A 23,273-nucleotide genomic window follows, 5' to 3' on the forward strand; every position below is an offset into this window, starting at 1 on the left:
GGGGGGGTTCAGGGGCTGTAGTTGAGGTCTCAGGGGCTGTAGTGGGGGTGTCAGGAGCGCACTGGGACAGGGCGGGCTTTGCTCTCGGAGCTCCAGCTCCTTCTACTGCGGCTGCAAAATGTCTGCACAGTACTTGTAAGGCACTTTACATACACTTGCGGGTATGTCCTTACTCACAAGTGTATGTAAAGTGAGTGTATTTAAAGCGGGGTATGCCTGTATACTGGCTGCTTGGGCATCCTTGGGGGGTATTTTTAAAGACATCTGCTTCCACAGACATTTATGCATGGGAGCAATAGGCTTCTTCTTCTTTATCTTTCTTTATATAATAGCACAATGATGCTTTACAGGTAGGTATAACTGCAGCTTTATGAATCACGGCCAGTATAGGAGCTGATGCACCAGTTGCTGTAATGAGACAGGAGAAAAGAAAATAGTTGACACATTAATAGCAACCGTTCTAATTTTGCTTCATCTGCTGGAAAAGGGGAAAAGAGGTGATCTGACGGAATTCCAATATTTGAGAGGAAGGCCTACAATAATTGTATTGCCAAATATAAGTATCTTTAAAAGTGCAAATAATTATCATACAGGGAAAAGTACACAATGCTCTTCCTGCCATTTTACAATAATAAATTCATGAATAAACTATAATCATTGAGCGTATAACATTTATTTATTTTTTTTTTTTTTTTTTCCATAAACAATTTTTATTGAGAGATAATAAAGCAGTACAATACAGTGCCGTATACAGACCTTGAAAGTACATGGAATTAGATTGATGCATGGTAATATTGCATATACAGCTAACAACAGGGTGTTGGGGTAAGCATGTCTGAACTGAGCACTATCCCATCTTCTGGGATTGATACGTTTTGGAAAAATGGCCTATGATTAAACCATGACAAGGAGCAGTTTCTAAGAAAATAGTGGAGAGAAAGAAGGGAGAAGGAGGTGAGAGAGATAGAGGAAGAGAGAATGGAGAGGAGAAGAAAAAAAACAAAGCAAAACAAAACAAAACACAACAACTAAGGGAAAGAAGAGAAAAAAAAAAAAAAAAAAAGGAGGGGGGAAGAAGAGGTGGGGAATGGTCTATAGTGGAAGGTCACCAGTGTCGGCAGTCCTCCGCCAGGGAGGCCACAGGCCGAAGGCCACAGTAGTATTCACTTAGTAGGGACAAGCTCCTAATGGTGGCGGAAACGCTGAGTTGTTTTAAAGTGGGTCCAACATGCCCAGGTGTTTGTAAATTTTTCAATGCGTTCTTGAGAGATATGAACCAGTTCTTCCATTTCTTCGATCTTAGAGATCCTGTTAAACCACTCTTTAATCGTCGGGGTGTGTGTGGAGCGCCAATGTACCGGAATACAGAGCCTCGCCGCATTTACCATGTGCATGGCCAGGGACTTAAAGTATTCAGATCTGGTCAAATGCGTATGATGTAGGAGATATTGTGCCGGAGAGTAGTCAAGAGTGTAGGTAGTAACGTGTGCAATGAGCTCATGTACTTCTTTCCAGAATGGCTGGAGGGAATCACAGTTCCACCATATGTGGAGCATGGTCCCCCTCTCCTTACCACATCTCCAGCACGTTTCCGGGATCGCTGGGGAAAATTTGTGTAGGAGAGCTGGGGTTCTATACCAGCGTGTTTTGATTTTGTAGCAGGTTTCCTGAGTAGCAACATTAAGAGACCCTTTGTGTATATATTCATCGATACGGGACCAGTCCTCTTCATCCAGGGGGACCCGAAGTTCAGATTCCCAGGCAATACGTGCGGGATCTGGGGGTTTGGGGGTATTATCCGAGAGGATCTGATATATACTGGAGATCAAGTGTCTCTGTTGAGAGGTCTGTGAACATAGGTTTTCAAAGGGCGTCAGTTGCCTCGTCCAAGTTTCGGAAGTCGGTTGTGAAGAGAGGAAGTGTCTTAGTTGTCTATAGGACCAGAAGGGGAAGGAGTTGGATGGGGATTTAGAGACCAGATCTGAGTAGGGGCGAAGGGATCCGCATAAGAAAAAGTGGCGGGCTTGGACCCGGCCTTGTGGCCAATCTCGATTCAGGAATGAGGAGGCTAGACCTGGCAGGAATTCAGGGTTGCCTCTTAATGAGGTCATCGGCCCCGGGACTGAGGAGAATGTCTGGGTTTTCGTCACTCGCTCAAAAGCTTTAAGAGAAGGGTAAATCAGCGGATGCGCCTTGATTTCTGGGGGCCAGTGTCGAGGCGGTATCCAAGGGAGCGAATCAAGGGGGAGTTGCGTGAGGGACTTTTCCAGCACAACCCACCCCTTTTTAATTTCAATCCACTATTCGCATAAGGTGGCCTGACAGGTAGTATTGGAGGAGGTCTGGAAGACCGATACCCCCCTTGGCCTTTGGGCGGGTGAGTCGCGAGTATCTAATACGGGGGGGTGAATTCTTCCAGAGAAATGCTGAAGAGGCCTTCTTGTACATTGCAAAAAAGGAGGGAGGTAAAGCAATCGGGATACATTGCATGAGGTACAGTAGGCGTGGTAGAATTATCATTTTCAGTAGAGCGGAGCGGCCGAACCATGAAACATTAAGGGCTCCCCAGTCTCTTAGGTCCTGTTGCGCCTTTCTAAGGGCGGTTAAAAAATTATCGTTGTAAAGGTGCGCTAAATCTGTCGTAATTTGAATGCCCAGATACGTAATAGCTCTTTCGTTCCAAAGGAACGGGAAGGAACTCCGGCAGCTGTCTACGTCGCACTTCGGGAGTGACACATTCAGGGCATGGGATTTAGAGTAATTGATCTTAAAATGGGACAAGTCCCCAAAGCTCTCAATGTCTTTCAGCAAGTTTGGTAGTGAAATCCTTGGCAGCGATAGAGAGAGGAGAACGTCATCAGCGAAAGCCGCTACTTTATACTCCCTACCTGCCACCGTCAGGCCTTTAATATCGGGATTACAACGTATTTTGTTAAGAAAAGGTTCCAGAATTAGAACAAAAATCAGGGGGGATAAGGGGCAGCCCTGGCGGGTTCCATTGCTTATGGAGAAGGCGTCCGACAGGTGTCCATTCACTCGGACACGAGCACTGGGAGTGGAATACAATGCAGAGATATGTGCCAGCATGCGAGGGTGAAGGCCAATCGTTTTCAGAACCTCTCGCATGTAGTCCCAGGCCACCCTGTCGAACGCCTTCTCCGCGTCAAGGGATAAGAAGAAGCCCTTCGTCCCGGATACGGTGAGCCAATGGTGTAAGTTCAATGCCCTGGTAGTGTTGTCCCTGGCCTCTCTTCCAGGGACAAACCCCACCTGGTCCTGGGAGACCAAGCCGGGTAAGAACGGGGATAGCCTATTTGCTAGTATCTTGGCGTACAGCTTAATGTCCACATTGAGAAGTGATATTGGTCTGTAGTTCTGGACTTGTGTGGTATCTTTACCTTCTTTCGGTATAACCGTTATGTGTGCCTCTAAAAGACGGCCCACTGGGACGGAAGGGGATGCCAGAGCGTTGAAGGTATCCAGCATCTTAGAAGATAAGATAGTCAAGAAGGACTTATAATACTGCAGCGTGAATCCGTCAGGCCCCGGGCTCTTTCCCGGTTTCATTTGTTTCACCGCATTTTGGAGTTCCTCAGTAGAGAGGGGCAGGTCTAATTCTACCGCTTGTACCTCTGGAATTTGCCTGGGGCAATACTGGGTTAAGAAATCCCTAATGGCCTCCGCTCTCCGTTCCTCCCGGGCCGGAGTTTGGTTGGAGGGTCTTAGATTGTAGAGTTTTGTGTAGTATTGTTCGAAACATTTCGCTATGTCCTCGTTTTTGGACAGGACTCCGCCTCTATGGTCATGGATCTGGTGAATTGTATTGGAGGGTCTGGAGGCGCGTACCGCCCTTGCTAAGAGTCTCCCGGACTTATTGCCCTGTTCATAAAACACTCTCTGGTGGAGAACATAGCGTCGTCTGGCTCGCTTTCCTAGCTCTTCTAAAAGCAGAGAGCGGGTGTGCGTGAGCTCCTGCAAGGTGCGTTGCGAGAGAGAGGCTTTGTGCGAGGCCTCCAGTCCTCCTATCTTAGATGTTAATCTCGCTATGGTCTCCTGGCGCAGCTTCTTGAGTTTCGCCGCCTGGGCCAAAAGTTCCCCTCGGACCACGCACTTGTGGGCCTCCCAAAGAGTAAGTGGGGACAGGTCCGGAGAAGCATTTTCCACAAAATAGTTGCGGATTGTGGCCTCCAGACTTGCAGTAAAGGTCGTATCCTTAAGTAAGGATGAGTCCAACCGCCAGGTTTTGGTCCTGGAGACAGATTCAGGCAATGTTAGAGTAACCGAGATGGGGTGATGGTCAGATAAGAACATGGGGTCTATGGTAGCTTGGGTGAGGCAGGTCAGATCAGGTTGGGAGAGAAAGAAGTAATCTATGCGGGAATACTTCTGGAATGGGGCAGAGAAGAACGTATAGTCTTTGGTCGAAGGGAATAGGGTGCGCCACGTGTCGTGTAGTGTAAGACTTTGCAGTTGTAACTTAATTTGCCGTAAAGCTCGATAAGGCAGAGCAGCGGTTCCCGTGGAGGTGTCAACTTCAGGGTTCAAAGGGACATTAAAGTCACCCCCCAAGAGAACCATACCCTCCTTGAACGAAAAGAGAAGGTCGCTAACTTTTTTGAAGAAGGAAACCTGGTGTTCATTAGGGGCATAAACATTCGCCAGGGTCAGAGGTCTGGAGGCGTATAGGCCTTTGATAAAGACGAATCTGCCCTCCGGGTCCACCAAAGAGTCCGACATCTGAAAGGGAGCCTGTTTAGAGATTAAGACAGAGACACCCTTGGTCTTTGCGGAGGGATTCGTAGAATGCAAGGCCGTAGGATATAGGTCACTACGGAGTTTGGGAATGGAATCTGACCGGAAGTGGGTCTCCTGTAGAAAGATGAACTGAGCTTTCTGCTTAGATAATGTGGATAAGACCTGCGATCTCTTTTCCGGTACATTTAGGCCTTTTACATTAAGTGACACACACTTCAGTGACAGGGGGCTATGACGTTTCTGAGCTTTCTGCATGATTAGGCTTAGCTCAGGGAGTCAGCAGTATAGCAAACGATGTGTAGCCAATGGTAGATTTGTGCACCAACAGCCAGAGACCAGCCCAGGCAGAGGACAAACCGACACTTTAGAGGAAAAAAAAAAAAAAAAAAAAAAAAAAAAGGGGGGGGGGAGGGAGAAAGAAAGGCAGCTAAGTAGAAAGAGAGAGGTGTGGAAGGCCAAGGAATGGCACAGAGCACAGAGAGGAGAAAGTACCAGAGGTGGAGTTAGGCAATCTAATCCACCTAGTAGTTACAGGGCTGGGGTGTCAGCAGGCTATACACAGCACTGCTGCTGGGGGACAGTAAGAATGGCTGAGGTCGTGTGCAGCCGCAATACTGAGGAACTAGCCAAAGATGACGTAGCGGGGAACCAAAAAAGGAGGCAGTGATTGTAGTAATAGGGCAGCATAAGTAGAGTATGGAGAGGGGGGTTAAAGCAGAGAGATGCCTTACAATTATGAGTCTGTGAAGAGCAAGTTGTCATTGTAGGCCGAGCAATAACAAAACCATATAATAGAAAACAGTATCAGAGCCCACCCTAAAATGTCATAAAAAAACAGTGAAATTAAATATAGACAGCTCTTGTAGAACAGATAATGCTAACAAAACAAATCCCATCAGGAACATCACCTTAACCTTTATATAGCATGAATATCACCGAATGGCCGATCAGATCTCGCCCATGAGTAGGGGTATCCTGCGGGTCCACAGGACACCCCCAACCGGGGTACTAGAGGGTCGTGGGCCCCGGTATTTCTATCAGGTGGATATACTACCCAAACATGGTGGGCGCCTCTTTCAAGAAAAAAAAAAAAAAAAAAAAAAAAAAAAAAAAAAAAAAACACTTCCCAGTAGGAAGGAGGTCACGCCCAAGGTCCCGGATGGCGAGAGGGGAGCCGGGTTCCCCTCACACCAAGCGGGAGGTCACGAGAGCCACCATAGCTTCGCTGCCCATAAATTTAATAAAAAGAAGGAAAAAAAAAAAAAAAGAGGGGAGGGGAGGGAAAAAATCTTTCCTGGGGACTTCTAAGATGTGGACACTAGCGGCCCATAGAGAACCCTGTATTCCCCCATTAACTGTCACGTACATCACTGGTACCTTAAAGATATTACCTGAGCCTAGCAAATGGTGCCTGGATGATGGGTCTCCTAGGCCCCAGGGGCGATGATACGCCAAAGACCCAAGAGAAACCACCAACAAAATTCGGAGGTCATAAGCCTCAGCATTCATACAGTGTAGGTAGATACTTAAGGGGTGGAGAGAGACCTCCACTGTAAGCGCACGCTTCCAGGGACTATTCAGTGAGAAGGACTTCAGCGTAGTTATCCCAGATGACGAGGGGAGAACAAATCTCTTCCCTGCAGCATGTGGGAGATGTCTCATCCCTGCTGACCAAAAAAAGGGGAAAAAAAATAAAGAAAAAAAAAGGGGGAGAACAAGTCTACCAAAAGAAACACAATAATTACAACCTCCTCCCTGCCTAAAAATAAGTAGAGTAGGTACAGGTACATAATAAATTGAGACAGTGAAATAAAAACTAAAACAATAAGGGGATGGAAAAAGGGGAGGGGATGGGGAGGGGATGGGGGGGGGAGTGGGGCAGGGAGAGGGGATGGGGGGGGGAGTGGGGCAGGGAGAGGAGAGAGGGGGAGGGGAGAGGTGCGGGGATCCTGGAGGAGGAGGGGGAGTACGGGGGAAACCTATCCTTCCCGAGCCATTCACGACCAGTCCTGTGGTTTGAGCCTGCGGTAGTCCATGAGTGGTAGATAAAGCGATGCTCCACGATCCTGAGGGGGCAAGCAACCTGTAGCAGGGGCAGGGGTTCTCAGACCAGAGGGTGGGGGAGGGTAAGTGCAGGATCAGGGTGCATGTCAGTGGTGCTGTGAGCATCGATCCAGACATTGTGTGAGGCGGATATTACCTTCGCTGCGGCATAGCAGTCCCGTTAGCATGACAGAAGTAATAAAGTTGGCGGGATTGGGCTGACGGTATGCATGCACCGGTAGGGTAAGTACACATGGGGAGAAATAGGTTGGAGTCCAGGATCAATGAGAGGGCGCACACAGTTCTGGAGCCCGGGTCACTGGTGACAAAAAATAAATAAAAATAAAAAATAAAAAGAAAATAAAAAGGTCCTGGAATGGTTCCCATTAATAATGAAATAGCAAGCAGTTCGCAGCAAGGGATGCTATATAGGCTGCGAGGGGCTAGGTGGCAAAGAACTGGCGTACATGTCTATGGGGGCACCGATCTGCGGCAATGGGGAGTAAATAGAGAACGCCACCCAGGGATAGGAGACAACAACAGGGCCTCCAACCCAGGATAAGAAGCTGGGTCAGGTTTGCGACCGGTGGGGGTCAAAGTCCACTTGGATCCAAAATGGGTGAGCGAAACCGTAACAAAAAAAAAAAAAAAAAAAAAAAAAAAAAAAAAAAGACACTTACAGGTGGAGAGGTTCAGTCGGTACATATGTCATCAGGCGTCTTGGCGATCTCTGCGCGGGGTAGCTGGAGGGCCCGGGCTGCGGAGATTCTGTTCCCGTCGAGATGCCGGGGGTTCAGGTTGGGACGAATCTGATCTCCGCCTTCTGGAACGATGTCTCTGGGCTTTTGGGGAGGGATGATGCGACACTGGACGCCACGGTTCTGTGGGGAAATGAAAGGTGCACCAGTCTGGTAGGTCCACCATGGGTATGTCAAGCTGCTCACAAAATTGCTGGAGGTCATCTGGGGAGCGGAGGAAGGCAGAGCGACCCCTAGTAGAGGCGGACAGACAAAAAGGAAACTTCCAGCGGTATATTATGTTGCGGTTTCGCAGGACATCCAGCAGGGGTCGCAAGGCTCGTCTGTTCTGCAGGGTAATCTGGGACAAATCCTGAAAAAGTTTAATTTCAGCGCCATTATATGTTATGCGGCCTCTCTCCCTAGCTTTTCGCAATATCTCCTCCTTGAGTGGGAAATTTAACATTTATTTATTTAAATAAAGATTTGAATGATGAAAAACTTTATGAAAATCTTGTGGCCCCTTAGTGCAAAAAAAATAAAAAATGCAGTAAAACTCAAGTCAACAACATTAAAAATAAAATTTTCAATTTACATTTTATATATTTTTAATTTAACTTTCACGATTTTCAGTGCTGTGAATATGGCTTATTTTTTTTATTACTGAACAAGTTCCTCCTTTGCATATTGCATTTACATATAAATACAAGTCTAATAGTTTAAATTATATTAAAAATGTCATTTAAGAAAACTTCAACACAGATGAGGAGTTCATAAAGACATTCTCATTTCGCAAATTCCAGTTAGTAAACTTATTCCAATGGGCCTCCTGCATAAAAACTTGACGAGTGCTGTCAAAGATAACTCAGTTTGAAGACTTCTAACAAACATAAAAAAAAACTAGAGTCCTATTGGCTGCTCTGTGTCTACCACATTTTCATCAACCACTTGGTCTTTTTCTGCTGCCACGTTTTCTTCTAACATCTCTATGCATAGAAAAATCACTGCATTCAAACTAGCATTTTGCTGAATATATTCTGTATATGATATGTTTCTGGAATTCTGCACGAAAAGCTCTAAAAATGAATTGATCCTAATCTACTCAATGTCATAGCAAAAACCAAAGCCATTTTGATGTAACAAACATATGAATAAACCACTGCTCTTGAGAAAACAAAATCTGCATGTTTGCTAAAACCCATGCAGATGTTCACAACACTACTAAAACAATAAATAGCATAACATAAAAAAGGTGGTGCTCCCCTATTAGTGCCTATACATTAATATACAATAGCTGATACAACAAGGTATCAGCAAGATTTGGGATTCTTTGTGCTTGGCTTAATAATTCACTTCCAATCAGTGCAAAACAAAACAAAAAAACTTTCTGGTATTATACTCTCCACTAACATGAAAAGATCTACCCAAAGATATTGACCTCCAAGTTATAGGTAGATCATAACAGGTTTTAATGTTTTCCTAATTGTATTTTAATTAATTTCCCTGAGGTCTTCTGCTCTTACACCCCAAAAAGAATGAATTCTTCATGCAGAGTATAGACATGTACATTCATTTTCGTCCGAATGCATTTTCGTACGAATTTTGGGTATTTTCGTTATCTTTTTAACAAACGAAAACGAACGCGCAGAATCCGAAATCCGAAAGATCCGACATAAAAAAAAAATGCTTTATCTTCGTTTTCGTTGCTACAACAGTTTGATATAGATAGGAGATTCGACATGATGCTGACAATAGCAATCTGTGTCTATCGAACCTGTGGTCGAATGTGCCTTAACTCTATTAGTCCAAGATACAAATGTCGAATCTGTCATTGAAGGCTTATGGTGTCTGTCAAAAGTTCTAAGAAGATTCGACAAGCAGCTAAACTGTACGAGGCTGCAATCGTACAATTCCGGTCAAATGCCAGGCCCGTAGGCTATAGAAGAATTTGAATGTTGGTTGACTAGTAATAATAATTTATAAATATAATTATTACTAGTGTCATACAACATTAGAATTCTTCTATAGCTTGTAGACGGAACATTCGACCGGAAATGTACAATTGCGTCGTCGTACAGTTTAGCTGCTCTGTCGAATCTTTCTAGAACATTCGACAGACACCATAAGCCTTCAATGACAGATTCAACCTTAATTCATTCGGATTTTCAGACGAATACATTTTTTAACGAAACAAAATAATAAAAAAAACGAATTTCCGGAGTAACTAAATAAATGTATTTTTCGGACGAAAACGAAATCCTTTATTAAAATCAGTATGAAGGTTAAATACAAACTCCCATTTGTGAAGTGCATACACAACACTAACCAAACAAGCATGTGTAAAACCCTATTGAGCAAATAACCTCCAAACTCTGATTATTGGAAGCTATACATCTCTCTCCCAGATCCACGTGCAACAACTTACCCTACACGTTTTCACAGACTTCTTTCAGAACACATGATAAAGGCTGTCCAGCATGTTATTTTACTTCACAGAACTTTGCTCTTTATTTGCCCTTCAAGCTCTTTCTTATAAGGTTAAATAGATATTATATATGCAAAACTACGGGGGCTTAATTTGATACATCAATAATATATAAGTCTTCAACTGATTTGTAAAGTTATAAGTCTCCAGCTGCTTTGTAGAGGTGATGTCTTGGCTTCTGGTGTGTTGCTTTAGGTTATGGAGGAAGGGGCAGTCTTGAGGTGAGCCTGGTCTCTGTCTGTGCATTTCTACATACGTCCCATACTTGGGAAACTAGTTTTGATTTGGGGACAAGACTTGAAGTGCTTTGATGTGGCAGTGTGGCTATCACATGTACAGTATTTGAAAATGTATCCAACTAAGCACTCTGTTTTTAACCTTAAAAGTTTACATATATAATTATTTATTAAAATGAATTTACTTTACTATCAAAAACATCTTATAGATGTAAATATTTACCAACCCTACCATTATATATTGCCCAAGTCTAAGGCCCCATACACACGGGAGAATTTATCCGCGAATACGGTCCAGCGGACCGTTTCCACAGATAAATCCTCTCAAAGATATCCGCTGATTTCGATGGGATGGAGTGTACACACCATCCCATTGAAATCCGCGCGGAAATCCTCTGGCGATGACGTGTCGCGCCGTCGCCGCGATTATGACGCGGCGACGGGCGCGACGCTGTCATATAAGGAATTCCACGCATGCGTCAAATCATTACGACGCGTGCGGGGAATCCCTTTGGACGGATGGATCCGGTAAGTCTGTACAGACGAGCGGATCCATCCGTTGGAATGGATTCCAGCAGATGGATATGTTGTGCAGCACAACAAATATTCGATCTGCTGGAATCCATTCCAGAGGAGATTTCTCCGCGGAAAGAGATCCGCTGGCGTGTACACACCATAGAATCTATCCGCAGAAACCCATTTGCTGGGATTTATCTGCGGATGGATTCTATCGTGTGTATGGGGCCTAATAATTATTAAGCTACTAAGAATTAAAAATAAAAGAATATCTTATGCCATTTTTATTCTTTTTATCCTCTGGATTCTATTTAAATCTGAAAACCTTCAATGTTTATCTGATCTATACCCTACAATATAAAACCATTTGGGTGATTATTGTAACTATTAATAAAATATAATCTATTGTGAGATGTATGTTTTCCTCTGTTTCTTTTTGTAAATCTTGTTCAATTTACATACTTACTTGCTACAAAAGTATGCAGGCATCAGTATCACAGGCATTAAAACAAATTCAAAAATGTAATTTCTTCTATGAGTGATCTATAAAACAAGATACCAACCTATGATTCAAAGTTGGAGCCACCCTAAAGATTATTTGTGGATTATGGGGCAATATACAGAAGATCCTAAGGTTCTATCTTTAAATAAAAATGGCCATTGCTTCCAAAATGTGAAGTAAAACTCAAAACAAAAATAAATTCAAATGAGGTTTAACTCTATTGTTTCCTCTATACATTTTATAAGCTATTTTCATTCTATTTGAGACATCTTTTTAATGATTTCTTCCAAAATAACTTGTTTATAACCTTTTTCTACAAATTCTTTCTTTACAATTTTTGATTGTTTATAAAATTATGACATGTAGTCTCAATGTACTCCATTAATTGACCTCTATGGATGTTTATTATCCGACTGGTATGAGACCTGCGGTAAGCAGGAATTTCTCTATTTGTATCTGTTGCTTTAAAATAGCATTTGGTTCTTTATAAAAATAGTAACATTTAAAAATCAGTAGAACTAATTCTATATTGTAAAAGCAGATCCTCTTATGAAAATAATTAATCTGCCCCCCAGTACCCACAGCTTATAAATCTTATTTTTACATTAAAATATTGCCACTATATACCTTTTTGGATGATCTGTATACCACGGTTACATCATAAACTGCACAGTTTCTCCAGTGCTGAGAGTTCAGGAAGGTGGAGATTTTCACTGCAGCCTGTATACAAGCCCATATGTGTGATGTCAATATCATGTTACCTGGTTATCTCTGAGAACAAGAAACTGTTCTCTCCAGCATAAAAGACACAACTGAGCATGTGCAGGTTGGCTACTCTGCCTGTGTTAGCTGGCTTTCCCTTCGGTAGACATTGCAGACAAGGATCTGTGCTTACAGGATAAAACAGCCTTTTTATACAATGCAGAGAATTAACTCCTTAAGTTCCACAGAGAATATAACAAGCATGCTAATTTTAATGTTGTGGGTTTAGTAACACTTTAAAGCTGAAGTTTAGGTGTGGCAATTTTTACATAGTCACATTGGTCCAGTTTGGACCAAGTCCCAGATGTATGGCACATACAAGCTGAAGCAATGTAAAAATTGCCATTACTAAACTTCAGCTTTTTGAATGTAAAGCATAGTGAAGAATTTATTATGATTTGCTATCTCTGGCTGCATTTAGGCTATCATTTGTCATAATCTAAAACTCAGAATAAGTTCAGGCTTCAGCAGCATATTCAATTCAAAAGAAATTCCATATTTTAAAATATCTAAGAGATTATGGGGCCTCCGGGTAATAGGAGATTATGGGGTGCCCAGGCAATAGGTGATTATGGGGCCCCCAGGCAATAGATCATGGGGCAACACAGTACAGTATACACACACAGTATACATACACAGACACACAATATACACACACAGTATACATACACACAGTATACATACACACAGAATACACATACAGACACACAGTATACATACAGACACTGAGAAGGTACTGGAGAGGCGTGGCAGCTATAATCTTGGGATTTTTAGACCAAAAGAATATCGGTACGGAACATTTCAGGGACAGATGTAAAAAAACACAGATTTTTACATACTGTCCCTGGTTCTACTGAGGCTGGTAACCCTGATGGGGCCCCCTAGTGCCATGGGGCCCTCTGGCAGTGCCCGAGTGTCCGAATAGTCAGTCCGCCCCTGGTCCTAGTTCCATTTTACATTGGCAAATCTGTATAAGGACATTTAAACATGACAACTAAAAAAAAAAAAAAAAGAGCAAATGTGTGTGTGCAATTCACAAATAAGCAGATCAGCAACTACAGAAATAATTGCATTGCGACTATTGCCTATGGCAGAGGTACCACCAGTTGCTACATTCAAACTATTTGCTCAATATAATTGTGGCAATCTGCCTTTTTTGCTTTATCAATATGACTTCTATAAAAAAAAAATTCAGCAGCCATTTATTCAGTTTGTGGAACATGAAATAATAATTGTGTGGAACAATAAAAGCATTTTTTTTAGAAACTAAATTTCTTACTAAAAGCTGCTCACTAGACCTGCTGTATTGTCATCATATTAAATACATGAACTCAAACACAGATGTTTCTACAATAACTAGGTATGCCTGAGAGCTTCGGTGTGGCAAATTTACCACTGGTGATACAAAGCTGTTGAGGGACTGAAATTGCTAGCATCTACCCAAAATGGAAATATTGTTTTTGGGTGGACTTATCCTTAAAGGGTAAGTTTGCATTTCACATAAACTGGCCCATACAGACAAGGGGCAGTAGTAATATTAAATGGCACTAATGTGGACTTACTAAAACTGGAGAGTGCAAAATCTGGTCCAGCTGTACATGGTAGCCAATCAGCTTATAACTTCAGCTTGTTCAATTAAACTTTGACAAAAAAAAAATCTGGAAGCTGATTGGTTTCTGTGCAGAGCTGCACCAGATTTTGTATCATCTGATTTTAGTAAATCAACCCCACTGTATTATTTTTAGGAATATTGTTTCAAGCAAAACATGAATCCTGGTAATGAATACACGCAATGTTTATATTTCTACATCCTGGCTTTTTTCCAGAATATGGACTACAGAAAGTCCCGGAAGCAAGAAGGCACTGAATTAGCATAGGGACGGCATGACAGGAAGGGACAGGCAGGCAGCTTCAGCAGGCACCTTTAAGAGAAGGGGGGTGGGTTTGCAAGGTCGGAGGTGGTTCCCAGCATGCTTGCTGGGGAAGGAAATGACGCGTCATTCCTACTTAGTACACGCTAGAAGCTTCCCACCCACCCTCCCCATAGTTGGGTATGCAGGAGATGGTATTGGGATTTTTGAAAGCGAGTGTGGCAGTGTTGGGGTCTCTGGAACAGGAGGAAAAGGCTGGAAGTTTTGAGTAAGAAGGGTGGTACCTATCTGTGGGATGGGGTCATCGGCACCTTCTGGTTAACGAGGGTTAACCAGGGAGGGGTAAAAAAAGGGTAGGTCACTGTGGGCACGTGTACTGCCTCCGAGTCGGTGTCTTGCGACTGAGGTTTAAGGTAAATAGTTTTGTCACAGTGACCAAGTTGGGTGTCTTGGCCTCCAAGACCACCAAGTATGAAAAGCTTGTTTTATGTTATTTAAAATGGTTATTTATTTTAAGTTTAAAATTGGTTAAATAAATAGACCGTATGGCCATTTTTTTCTCCACAATAGTGTCAGTTGTCTTATTGGGATAGGGGTTGTGAGGGAGGTTGTAAAAGTAGGCAGACCTAGGGATCTGGCCTTAACATGTCATGCAAAATGGCTGACGAACCTTCTTCTTTGATGACAACAAAAGTCTTTGCTGCAACAGAAAAGAGTGCATTGCACATGAGCAGCTTTTGAATAAGGAAGTGTGCTCACTCCCATGATGGTGGGGGGGGGGGGGTGAGTACCCAATGACTGTCTTAAAAATACAATGTAAACCAGGATGTAGAAATGTAAACATCTGTAGTATTTTGGCCGAACTTCATAGCTGACAGGTATGGCATTTGCAATAAACAATATTTTTACAAACGGCACATTATACAGTGTTTTTAACTACTGGGGTTTCTTGTCTTTATGGGTTAGTTTATGTAAAAGGTGAACTTATGATAATAATAATAACATATTAAAATGTTTAATGCACTGTAATATACTTTTACTAGTCTACTAATCTATATAGCCCATTAAAGAGTGTTTAATTATAGATAGCTATAATTTAAATATTCACTACAAACATGAAAATGCATATTTTTCTTAATAGCAGCATTTCACATGACCAGACAGATACATCATTATACACAAATAAACACTGAGAGATTTTTTTAACACACATGGAAGATACAAACACATTTTTGCACACACCGTCATACACTATACATATAATTATAATCAGCATTTAGTACAATGCTTGCAGATAGTAGGCAATATCAACATATACTATACAAAGACAAATGGATAATGAAACAAAAAACTTTAAAGAACACAAAACAGTGAAAATGCAAAGCCCTATTGTGAATCTCATGTCAACATCCAAACACTTTTTAAGACATTCAGATAATTCCAGATCAACTCCAGTTTTCTACATTACATGAGTGTATGGCTCAATTAAGACAACTCTTTTCCTTTTGGTAATACAATACATAACTATAATACATAGTTAGAGTATACCTGTAATTATTATTGTAATGTATTACAATAACTCATGTAATTAATGCATATGATGAGTGAATAGCTATTTACAGTGCCTTGCAAAAGTATTTGTAATCCTTGAAATTTTCCACATTTTGACATGTTACAACCAAAAGCAGAACTGTATTTTATTAGGATTCTATGTGATAGACCAACACAAAGTGGTACATAATTGTGACGTGGAAGGAAAATTATAACTGGTTTTCAATTTTTTTTACAAATAAATATCTGAAAAGTGTAGTGTGCATTTGTATTCAGCTTTGAACATCTCAGGGAGCACTGTTAAATCTATCATCCGAAAATGGAAAGAATATAGCACAACTGCAAACCTACCAAGACATGGCCGTCCACCTAAACTGACAGGCCAGGGAAGGAAAGCATTAATCAGAGAAGCAGCCAAGAGGCCCATGGTAACTGGATAAGCTGCAGAGATCCACAGCTCAGGTGGGAGAATCTGTCCACAGGACAACTATTAGTTGTGCACTCCACAAATCTGGTCTTTATAGAAAAGTGGCAAGAAGAAATCATTGCTGAAAGAAAGCCATAAGAAGTTCCATTTGCAGTTTGCAAGAAGCCATGTGGAGTACACAGCAATCATGAAAGGTGTTCTGGTCAGATAAGACCAAAATGACAATTTTTGGCCTAAAATTAACACTGCACCCTGAACACACCATCCCCACCGTGAAACATGGTGGTGGCAGCATCATGTTATGTGGATGCTGTTCTTCAGCAGTGACAGAGAAGCTGGTCAGAGTTGATGGGAAGCTGGATGGGGCCAAATACAGGGCAATCTTAAGAGAAAACTTGTTAGAGTCTGCAAAAGACTTAAGACTGGGGCAGAGGTTCACCTACCAGCAAGACAATGACCCTAGATATATAGCCAGAGTTACAATGGAATGCTTTAGATCAAAGCATGTTCATGTGTTAGAATGATCAAGTCATCATGAGTTGGAATGGCCCAGTCAAAGTCCAGACCTAAATCCAATTGAGAATCGGTGGTAAGACTTGAAAATTGCTTTTCAAAGGCGCTCTCCATCCAATCTGACAGAGCTTGAGCTATTTTGCAAAGAAGAATGGGCAAAAATGTCATCCTCTAGATGTGCAAAGCTGATAGAGACATCCCCAAAAAGACTTGCAGCTGTAATTGCAGCAAACGGTGGTTCTACAAACTATTGACTCAGGGGGGCTGTATACAAATGCACCCCACACTTTTAACATATTTATTTGTAAAAAAAAATGAAAACCTATCACTTAAAATCCCCAATAAAATACATTTATGTTTTTGGTTGTAACATGACAAAATGTGGAAAATGTCAAGGGGTATGAATACTTTTTCAAGGCACTATAATCAAGACTACTTTTTAATCCAAAGTCCATCAGTGGACACCTCTACGTCTTATAGATTGCAGTAAGGCTGGCACAATTATCTTGTACAATTTTAGATTTACCAGAACCATATAATATGGGATAAAACCTAAACACTTTCAATTTGTATGCAATCAGGCAAGCCCTTGCACTTCATAGCTGAAGGTAAATCTAAAGGAAACTGAACAACAAGATTATAAAATGTATTGCCAACTTAAAATAGGGGCAATTTGGGCAGTAGCCTGAAGAGCAGGCAAATCTTTTGCAGTCTTTCACATTCAGAACTTATATATATCTTTATGCCAGTGTATGCATATGGGAGAAACATCTTTATTCCACCCCAGTCATTATGTTTCCTTCTGCATCCCAAAATCTTTACTATGGTGTTATTTGAAATGTGTGTACGTTAAATGAATGTAAAATGAGAACTCCTGCACCTGAATATAACCTTATTATAAGTATGTCTAATTGTAATGCTGACCCTGATTGGAGTTCTCCTTTATCATTGGACCTTATGATTTGTCATCACAATCTCTTCTCTGTCCACCTGGTCTGGAGCTCAGAAACCTCAGCAATTCGTAAAGACGATACAGACACATTTGGATATGCTTTGGTGTATCCATCTTGATAACTCAAATTAGGCATATCCAACCAAGTAACACATTTTTTTTAATTATTTTTAATCAAAATCTGCTACTCGTAGTGAACATATTTTAAACGCTTTTCAGATGAAATAATCCTTGCAAGTTCACTAGCCCCTTTGGAGACAAAAAAACACTGACCAAGGGTCCCAGACAAGAATTTGCATGTGTACAGCTAGTACACTGTAACAATCGTTTATGACATATTAGGTTTTCCTGATGGGAAACCATGCTACAAACATCTTCTTCTATGCTTTAGTGTCCCTCTGGCCTTCAAATTGAAAAAACAATTAGGGTGTGTAATGTGCCACCAACGTGACAGATGGTTTTTGTTGGAGATACAATGTTTTTGTCTCCTCTTGGCAATAAGTAGCTGGCTTTGTATCTGCATTGGAGTTTTTGTCTTCTTCTGAGGTAGGACATTTTGAAGAAGCAGCATTGCAGGTCAGGTTTTCAGGGAGCCTACGTGTTGCCAAGCAGATTTTGGTAGTTTTGGAGGAGCCTTTATTACTTGAGTTCTGAGGAGCTCTGCTGCAGTGGAGTAGGGCAACAAAGCATCTGTAGAACTGAAAACAAGATAATATTAATATACCTACTACATATGTATAAATATATAATAAAAATACATTATTTTCCTAATCTACAATTTCTATATATTTGGATACTTTACTGGCCCAGGTATCTAGCGCACCTGAAGATTTATGAGCAGTATTCAGATACATTGAAACACAGTTTTGCTATGTTCAAACAATACCAGCTGATAAATAGTTATAAAAGCAAAACTTAGTTACAAAAAGTTAGCTAGGATTTTAGAAAAATGCGCTTCTCCATCAAGTTCAACCTTCTATCAATAACTGTGTTGGTCCAAAAATAAATAAAAGCTTTCTGTACTATCTTTGGAATAATGAGTTTAATTAAAAAATTATTAACTATGGGGTTGATTTACTAAAACTGGAGCATACAAAATCTGGCGAAGCTCTGCATACAAACCAAATCACTTTCCAGATGTTTTTGTCAAAGTTTAATTGAACAAGCTGAAGTTAGAAGCTGATTGGCAAAGCCTTACCAGATTTTGGACTCTCCAGTTTTAAAAAATCCACCCCTATGTATATCACCTAAAGGTTCTCTATTTTTCCCCATTTATAACATGAGCAATTGTATTATGCTTTCATTTTGAGATTGCCATCAATGTCCTGCTTATGATGCTCTGGGGTTCATTTACTAAAGGCAAATCCATTTGCACTACAAGTGCACTGCTAGAGCATTTGGAAGTGCACTTGGAAGTGCAGTCACTGGAGGAGATTTACTAAAACTGGCGCACACAGAATCTGGTGCAGTTATGCATGGTAGCCAATTAGCTTCTAACTTTAGTTTGAGCAATTAAGCTCTGGCAATAAAATCTGGAAGCCGATTGCTTTCTATACACAGCTGCATTAGATTTTGCACGCTCCAGTTTTAGTAAATGACCCCCATCGCAGATCTGAGGGGGACATGCAAGGAAAATAAAAAACAGCATTTTTACGTGTACATGATTGGAAGTGCAGTCGCTGTAGATCTGAGAGGACGATCTGAAATGAGAGGAAGCACTGCTGATTTCTATTATCGAGTCATGTACAAGCAAAAATGCTGTTTTTCATTTTCCTTGCATGTCCCCCCGGATCTACAGTGACTACACTTCCAAGTGCATTAGCAGTGCACTTGTAGTGCAAAGTGGATTCGCCTTCAATAAATAAACCCCCCTTCAATACCTTACTATACCTGACTATGCAGAATCTCATTCTTTCTAATTGTCCCTGTTCACACTTGTACACTCAGTCACTCTACACCCTATGCTCAGAAAAGTACATGCGATTTTTTTGGAGCATATTCAGGAGTTTTAGACCTCCTAGACTTCAATGAGAATGCCTGAAATTGCACGATACATGCATGTTTGTGCATATTTATACTACTGAAGAATTCTGCTCCTTTAAAACCATTCTCCTACCCTTGAAAAATCCTTAAAGCTTGATGCGCAAAAGCCTGTAATACACTTGAAAAAGTCCTGTAAGGGCTCATTTACAAAGACATGTGTGTTCCATGGAGGACTGTCTTTTACCAGCACAGGGATGCACAGCTGTTGCGTGCATCCCCAAGCTGGTGTTCAATAACATGTGCATGGGTGCAGGACTCTGAGCGCACCCTTTGTTTATTACATGTACTTATGTAGTGCTGACAACTTTTGCACCACATATATATATATATATATATATATATATATATACTGTATATATCTTGACCTGTATGTTCACATCAGTCCCTGCCTTCAAGGAGCTTACCATCTAAGGTCCCTAACTCCCATTCATACATACAGATACTAGGGCCAATTTGTTAGATTATTTTATACTCAGTCATTTTTTTATATCTTTATGTATAATTTACACACTGCAGGAGACTGACTTATTGGTCAGTTGATTCCCAGTTCCAGCATGTAAGACTTCTAAAATAGTATTTACCCTTTTAGATGTCTGTCCTGGAATTAACCCAGTAAAAAGTGAGTTTAAGAAAATAAGATGAGACGCCGGAGCTGTCTTAATAAAATACTTTAAAAACATGTGTACTGAGTTTATTTTTGAGACTTTTTTAGGTGAATGTACCCCATATTCATTCACATAGGGTGGGGGGCCAGGATCTGGGGGACCCCTTGTTAAAGGGGCTTCCACATTTCGATAAGCCCCTGCCTGCAGACCCCGACAACCACCGGCCAGGGTTGTTGGGAAGAGGCCCTTGTCCTCATCAACATGGGGACAAGGTGCTTTGGGGTGGAGGGGCGCAAAAGCACCCACCCCCAATGTTGAGGGCATGTGGCCTGGTATGGTCCAGAAGGGGGGGGGGCACTCACTTTTTTTTTTTTCATTTTTTTCATTTCATCCTCAGCACACAAGTCACACTGCAAGTCGGGTCATCATGATTCCCATAGGGAACCATTGATTTTGAATAGAGTCAGAGATGAAGCTTAACGCTCTGCTTACAGCACTAACCCGCGTTTACCAGCTTTTACCAGCACCTGGACATTTCCAGGACTGCTCCTGAACACGATTTTAGGGCTTTCAGACAACAGCCCATAAATGCCCCTGCTGATAAATTTCCAAAAACGTCCATGTGTGCATGGACACATAAGATAACAGAGGGGATTTTATAGGCCGTTTATGAGCTTCAGTGTGCATCGAGCCTTAAGGTGAAACTTGCACCTTTACGTGCTTTAGGAAAGTAAGACTGAAAAGGGATCTTGATACACCTCATTTAATATACATAATAAACCCAGATCCTTTGCTTCATATGGAACAACAGTCCATCAAGAATACACAAATGCTTCCCAACTAAATGTTTCGACACCACCAGGTTTTGTCATTCTTGGCATCATACCTAAAAGGGAAGACTTGCCCGCTTGCGCCAACATCCTTTCAGTTCTCCTGCAAGGCTGCCACACTTCTGAGGGGGCCAAGTGTCCACCTTATATGAGCTTTTACTTACTTCAATGCACAAACCTTGTAGTAGCTGTAGGAGTTGCTAAAATAGGCCTGCAAGCCACTTCTTCTTGTTTTAGGCAATTTGGACAACTGGGAACCATGTTCCACATTTGGTGGCAAAAGCCCCCACATTACTAGATTTTGTATAAGGATCTTTACTCTAGTTCAAAGAGCTGAACCTCCTCAAAAGGCCTGAAATTGGCGTTTTTCAGAAATTAGACATTGAGGTTCCTAAACACCAGAAAAAAACGTATTTCCTACATTATACTGGCAGCTATTTTTGCTATTGCTAAGTGTTGAAACCAGTCTGTGGTCTCACTTAAATATGTTACTTAAAAACTATACTGGATGTTGATTAACAATATACTCTTGTTTACCCTAAAAAAATACCCCATTGAAGTTTGATAAGACCTGGAAGCCATGGCTACGGTACCTGGAGAGTGTCTACAGTGACCTGGGGATCTTGCTTACATCTTTTCTATTTCTTTCCTTTCTCTCTAACCAATGGTGGCCCGTCCATAGGGGGCGCACAGACACCAACCCCCCTAATCCATGCGTCTGGCCCCTAATCCACATGCAGGGCGACAGGCGCATAGATTCCAATGTGCTTTTTTTATTTTTTGAAGAGCATGATTAGAGCCTGAGGCTCTAATTGGCTTAAAAAGGGTGGGCTTGGGGTGCAGAACACTTCCCCCCCTGAGCCCACCCATTGTGTGACAATAGTGAATTAATATTCGCTATTGTCTTCCTGATTCTCCTTCTGGCCAATCAGGAAGCAGGTCAGGGCCCCAGGACCCACTTTCTTTCGGCCAGGAGGAGATGCAATGGCCCCTGAAGCGAGGAGCGGCAGCCAGGCTCCTTCTCTGCCGGCACTGGTCCCAAATCTGCCTCACACCCATCATTAAGCTGCAGCTGCCCTGTGTGCCGGCCCACGCCCTCTCTGCATATGTCCCTCTCGGCTCTCAGTCCCCTCATTGGCTGGCAGGATGTGGGTCAGAATCCCTGCCCTGATCGCCATATTGATAAGGTAAGGAGGCCCCTACACACCTACCAATCTGTTTCCCGTCCGGGGGGTGTCGTCGGTTGCCCACCCAAATATTTGAGCACCACTATCTCTAACCTTCTTCTTGTCTCCCCCTTGCCCTGCCTCCTTCTTTCTTTCTTTTGCATGACAAGTAAAATTTTTACTTGATGGTAATTTGTTTTTGTTTTTGTTTAGGCACTTGGTGCAAGCGAGAATGTTGAATATGAGAGATAACCTCAGTAGAACCTGCTCTTTTCTCTAGCCTTCTAGTTGGGATGTAATGGTATTTCTCTTTTTTACCCTAATTGAATGCTTTGTCTTCACTATATTGGTTACCCGTTAAAGGGAATCTGTACTGAAGTGCCTGTCTACTTCCCCCCATCGTGGGGGCTCTGTTTTGGTAAATGCATAAAAATGTAATTAAGAGATTAGAATCCCTATAATGAGAGTCATATTCAAAATAAGAAAGTTTGAATAAAGCTATACAAAATATATTATACACAGTTGTACAAGCAAAGCACAAACATCTCAGCACCATGAGGAATTCAGCTTGACAGCATGGAGTCAAACCTAACAGCTAGGACAAAACATATTTAATCATATCGCAATGTGAATAGAATCTATTGTGCTATAAAAGACAAATATCGGGAAATACAAAAATACAAAAAACGAAATATAACAAAGTTACCAATAGTGGACATCTGGTAGCAGGAAGGGGAGGGGAGAAGGTGGGGCAGACGGGGAGATTTACTAAGACTGGTGGACAGAGAATCTGGTGCAGCTGTGAATAGTAACCAATCCGCTTCCAGTTGTTATTGACAAAGCTTATTTGATCAAGCTGAAGTTAGAAGCTGATTGGTTACTATGCACAGCTGCACCAAATTCTGTGTGCACTAATTTTAGTAAATCCCCCCCACAATGTTGTATTGGTTTATTATGTGAGAATTGGACTTGGGGTGGGGTAAGCTAACAACAATATAAAGAACACAATACAAAAAAATGGGCAAGAGGGTTTTTTTTTTTTCATATTTTACAAAAATAAATTGTATACTTTTATCTAGACGTATTTAAAGATGAACACAGAAATTTGGGCAAGATGATATTGCGTGGACCCTGTCTTATCTGAAATCTCTTTCATACTGCAGTATGTTAGATTGAATGGCTTTCACTACCTTCTCCTGGATAATTCACAGAAGAGGCAATACTGTTGTTACAAATAATACACCCCATAGTAGAAAAAGTACTTTATCACCAAAGTTTC

The 23,273-nt window shown here is 41.7% G+C and overlaps 1 protein-coding gene across 1 annotated transcript in view; it reads right to left on the reverse strand.

The window, feature by feature from the left end:
- Nucleotides 1–16,799: 16,799 nt before the first annotated feature.
- LOC120936555 (vertebrate ancient opsin-like) overlaps nucleotides 16,800–23,273 on the reverse strand; it is a 177,123-nt gene continuing 170,649 nt past the window's right edge. The window contains exon 4 of the mRNA XM_040349002.1: nucleotides 16,800–18,048. Within this exon, the coding sequence (XP_040204936.1) occupies nucleotides 17,773–18,048 (276 nt within the window). The 3' untranslated portion in view covers nucleotides 16,800–17,772. The remainder of the gene's footprint in view (nucleotides 18,049–23,273) is intronic.

This window comes from Rana temporaria, chromosome 4 (assembly GCF_905171775.1).
Source record: "Rana temporaria chromosome 4, aRanTem1.1, whole genome shotgun sequence".
NCBI classification, from domain to species: Eukaryota; Metazoa; Chordata; class Amphibia; order Anura; family Ranidae; genus Rana; species Rana temporaria.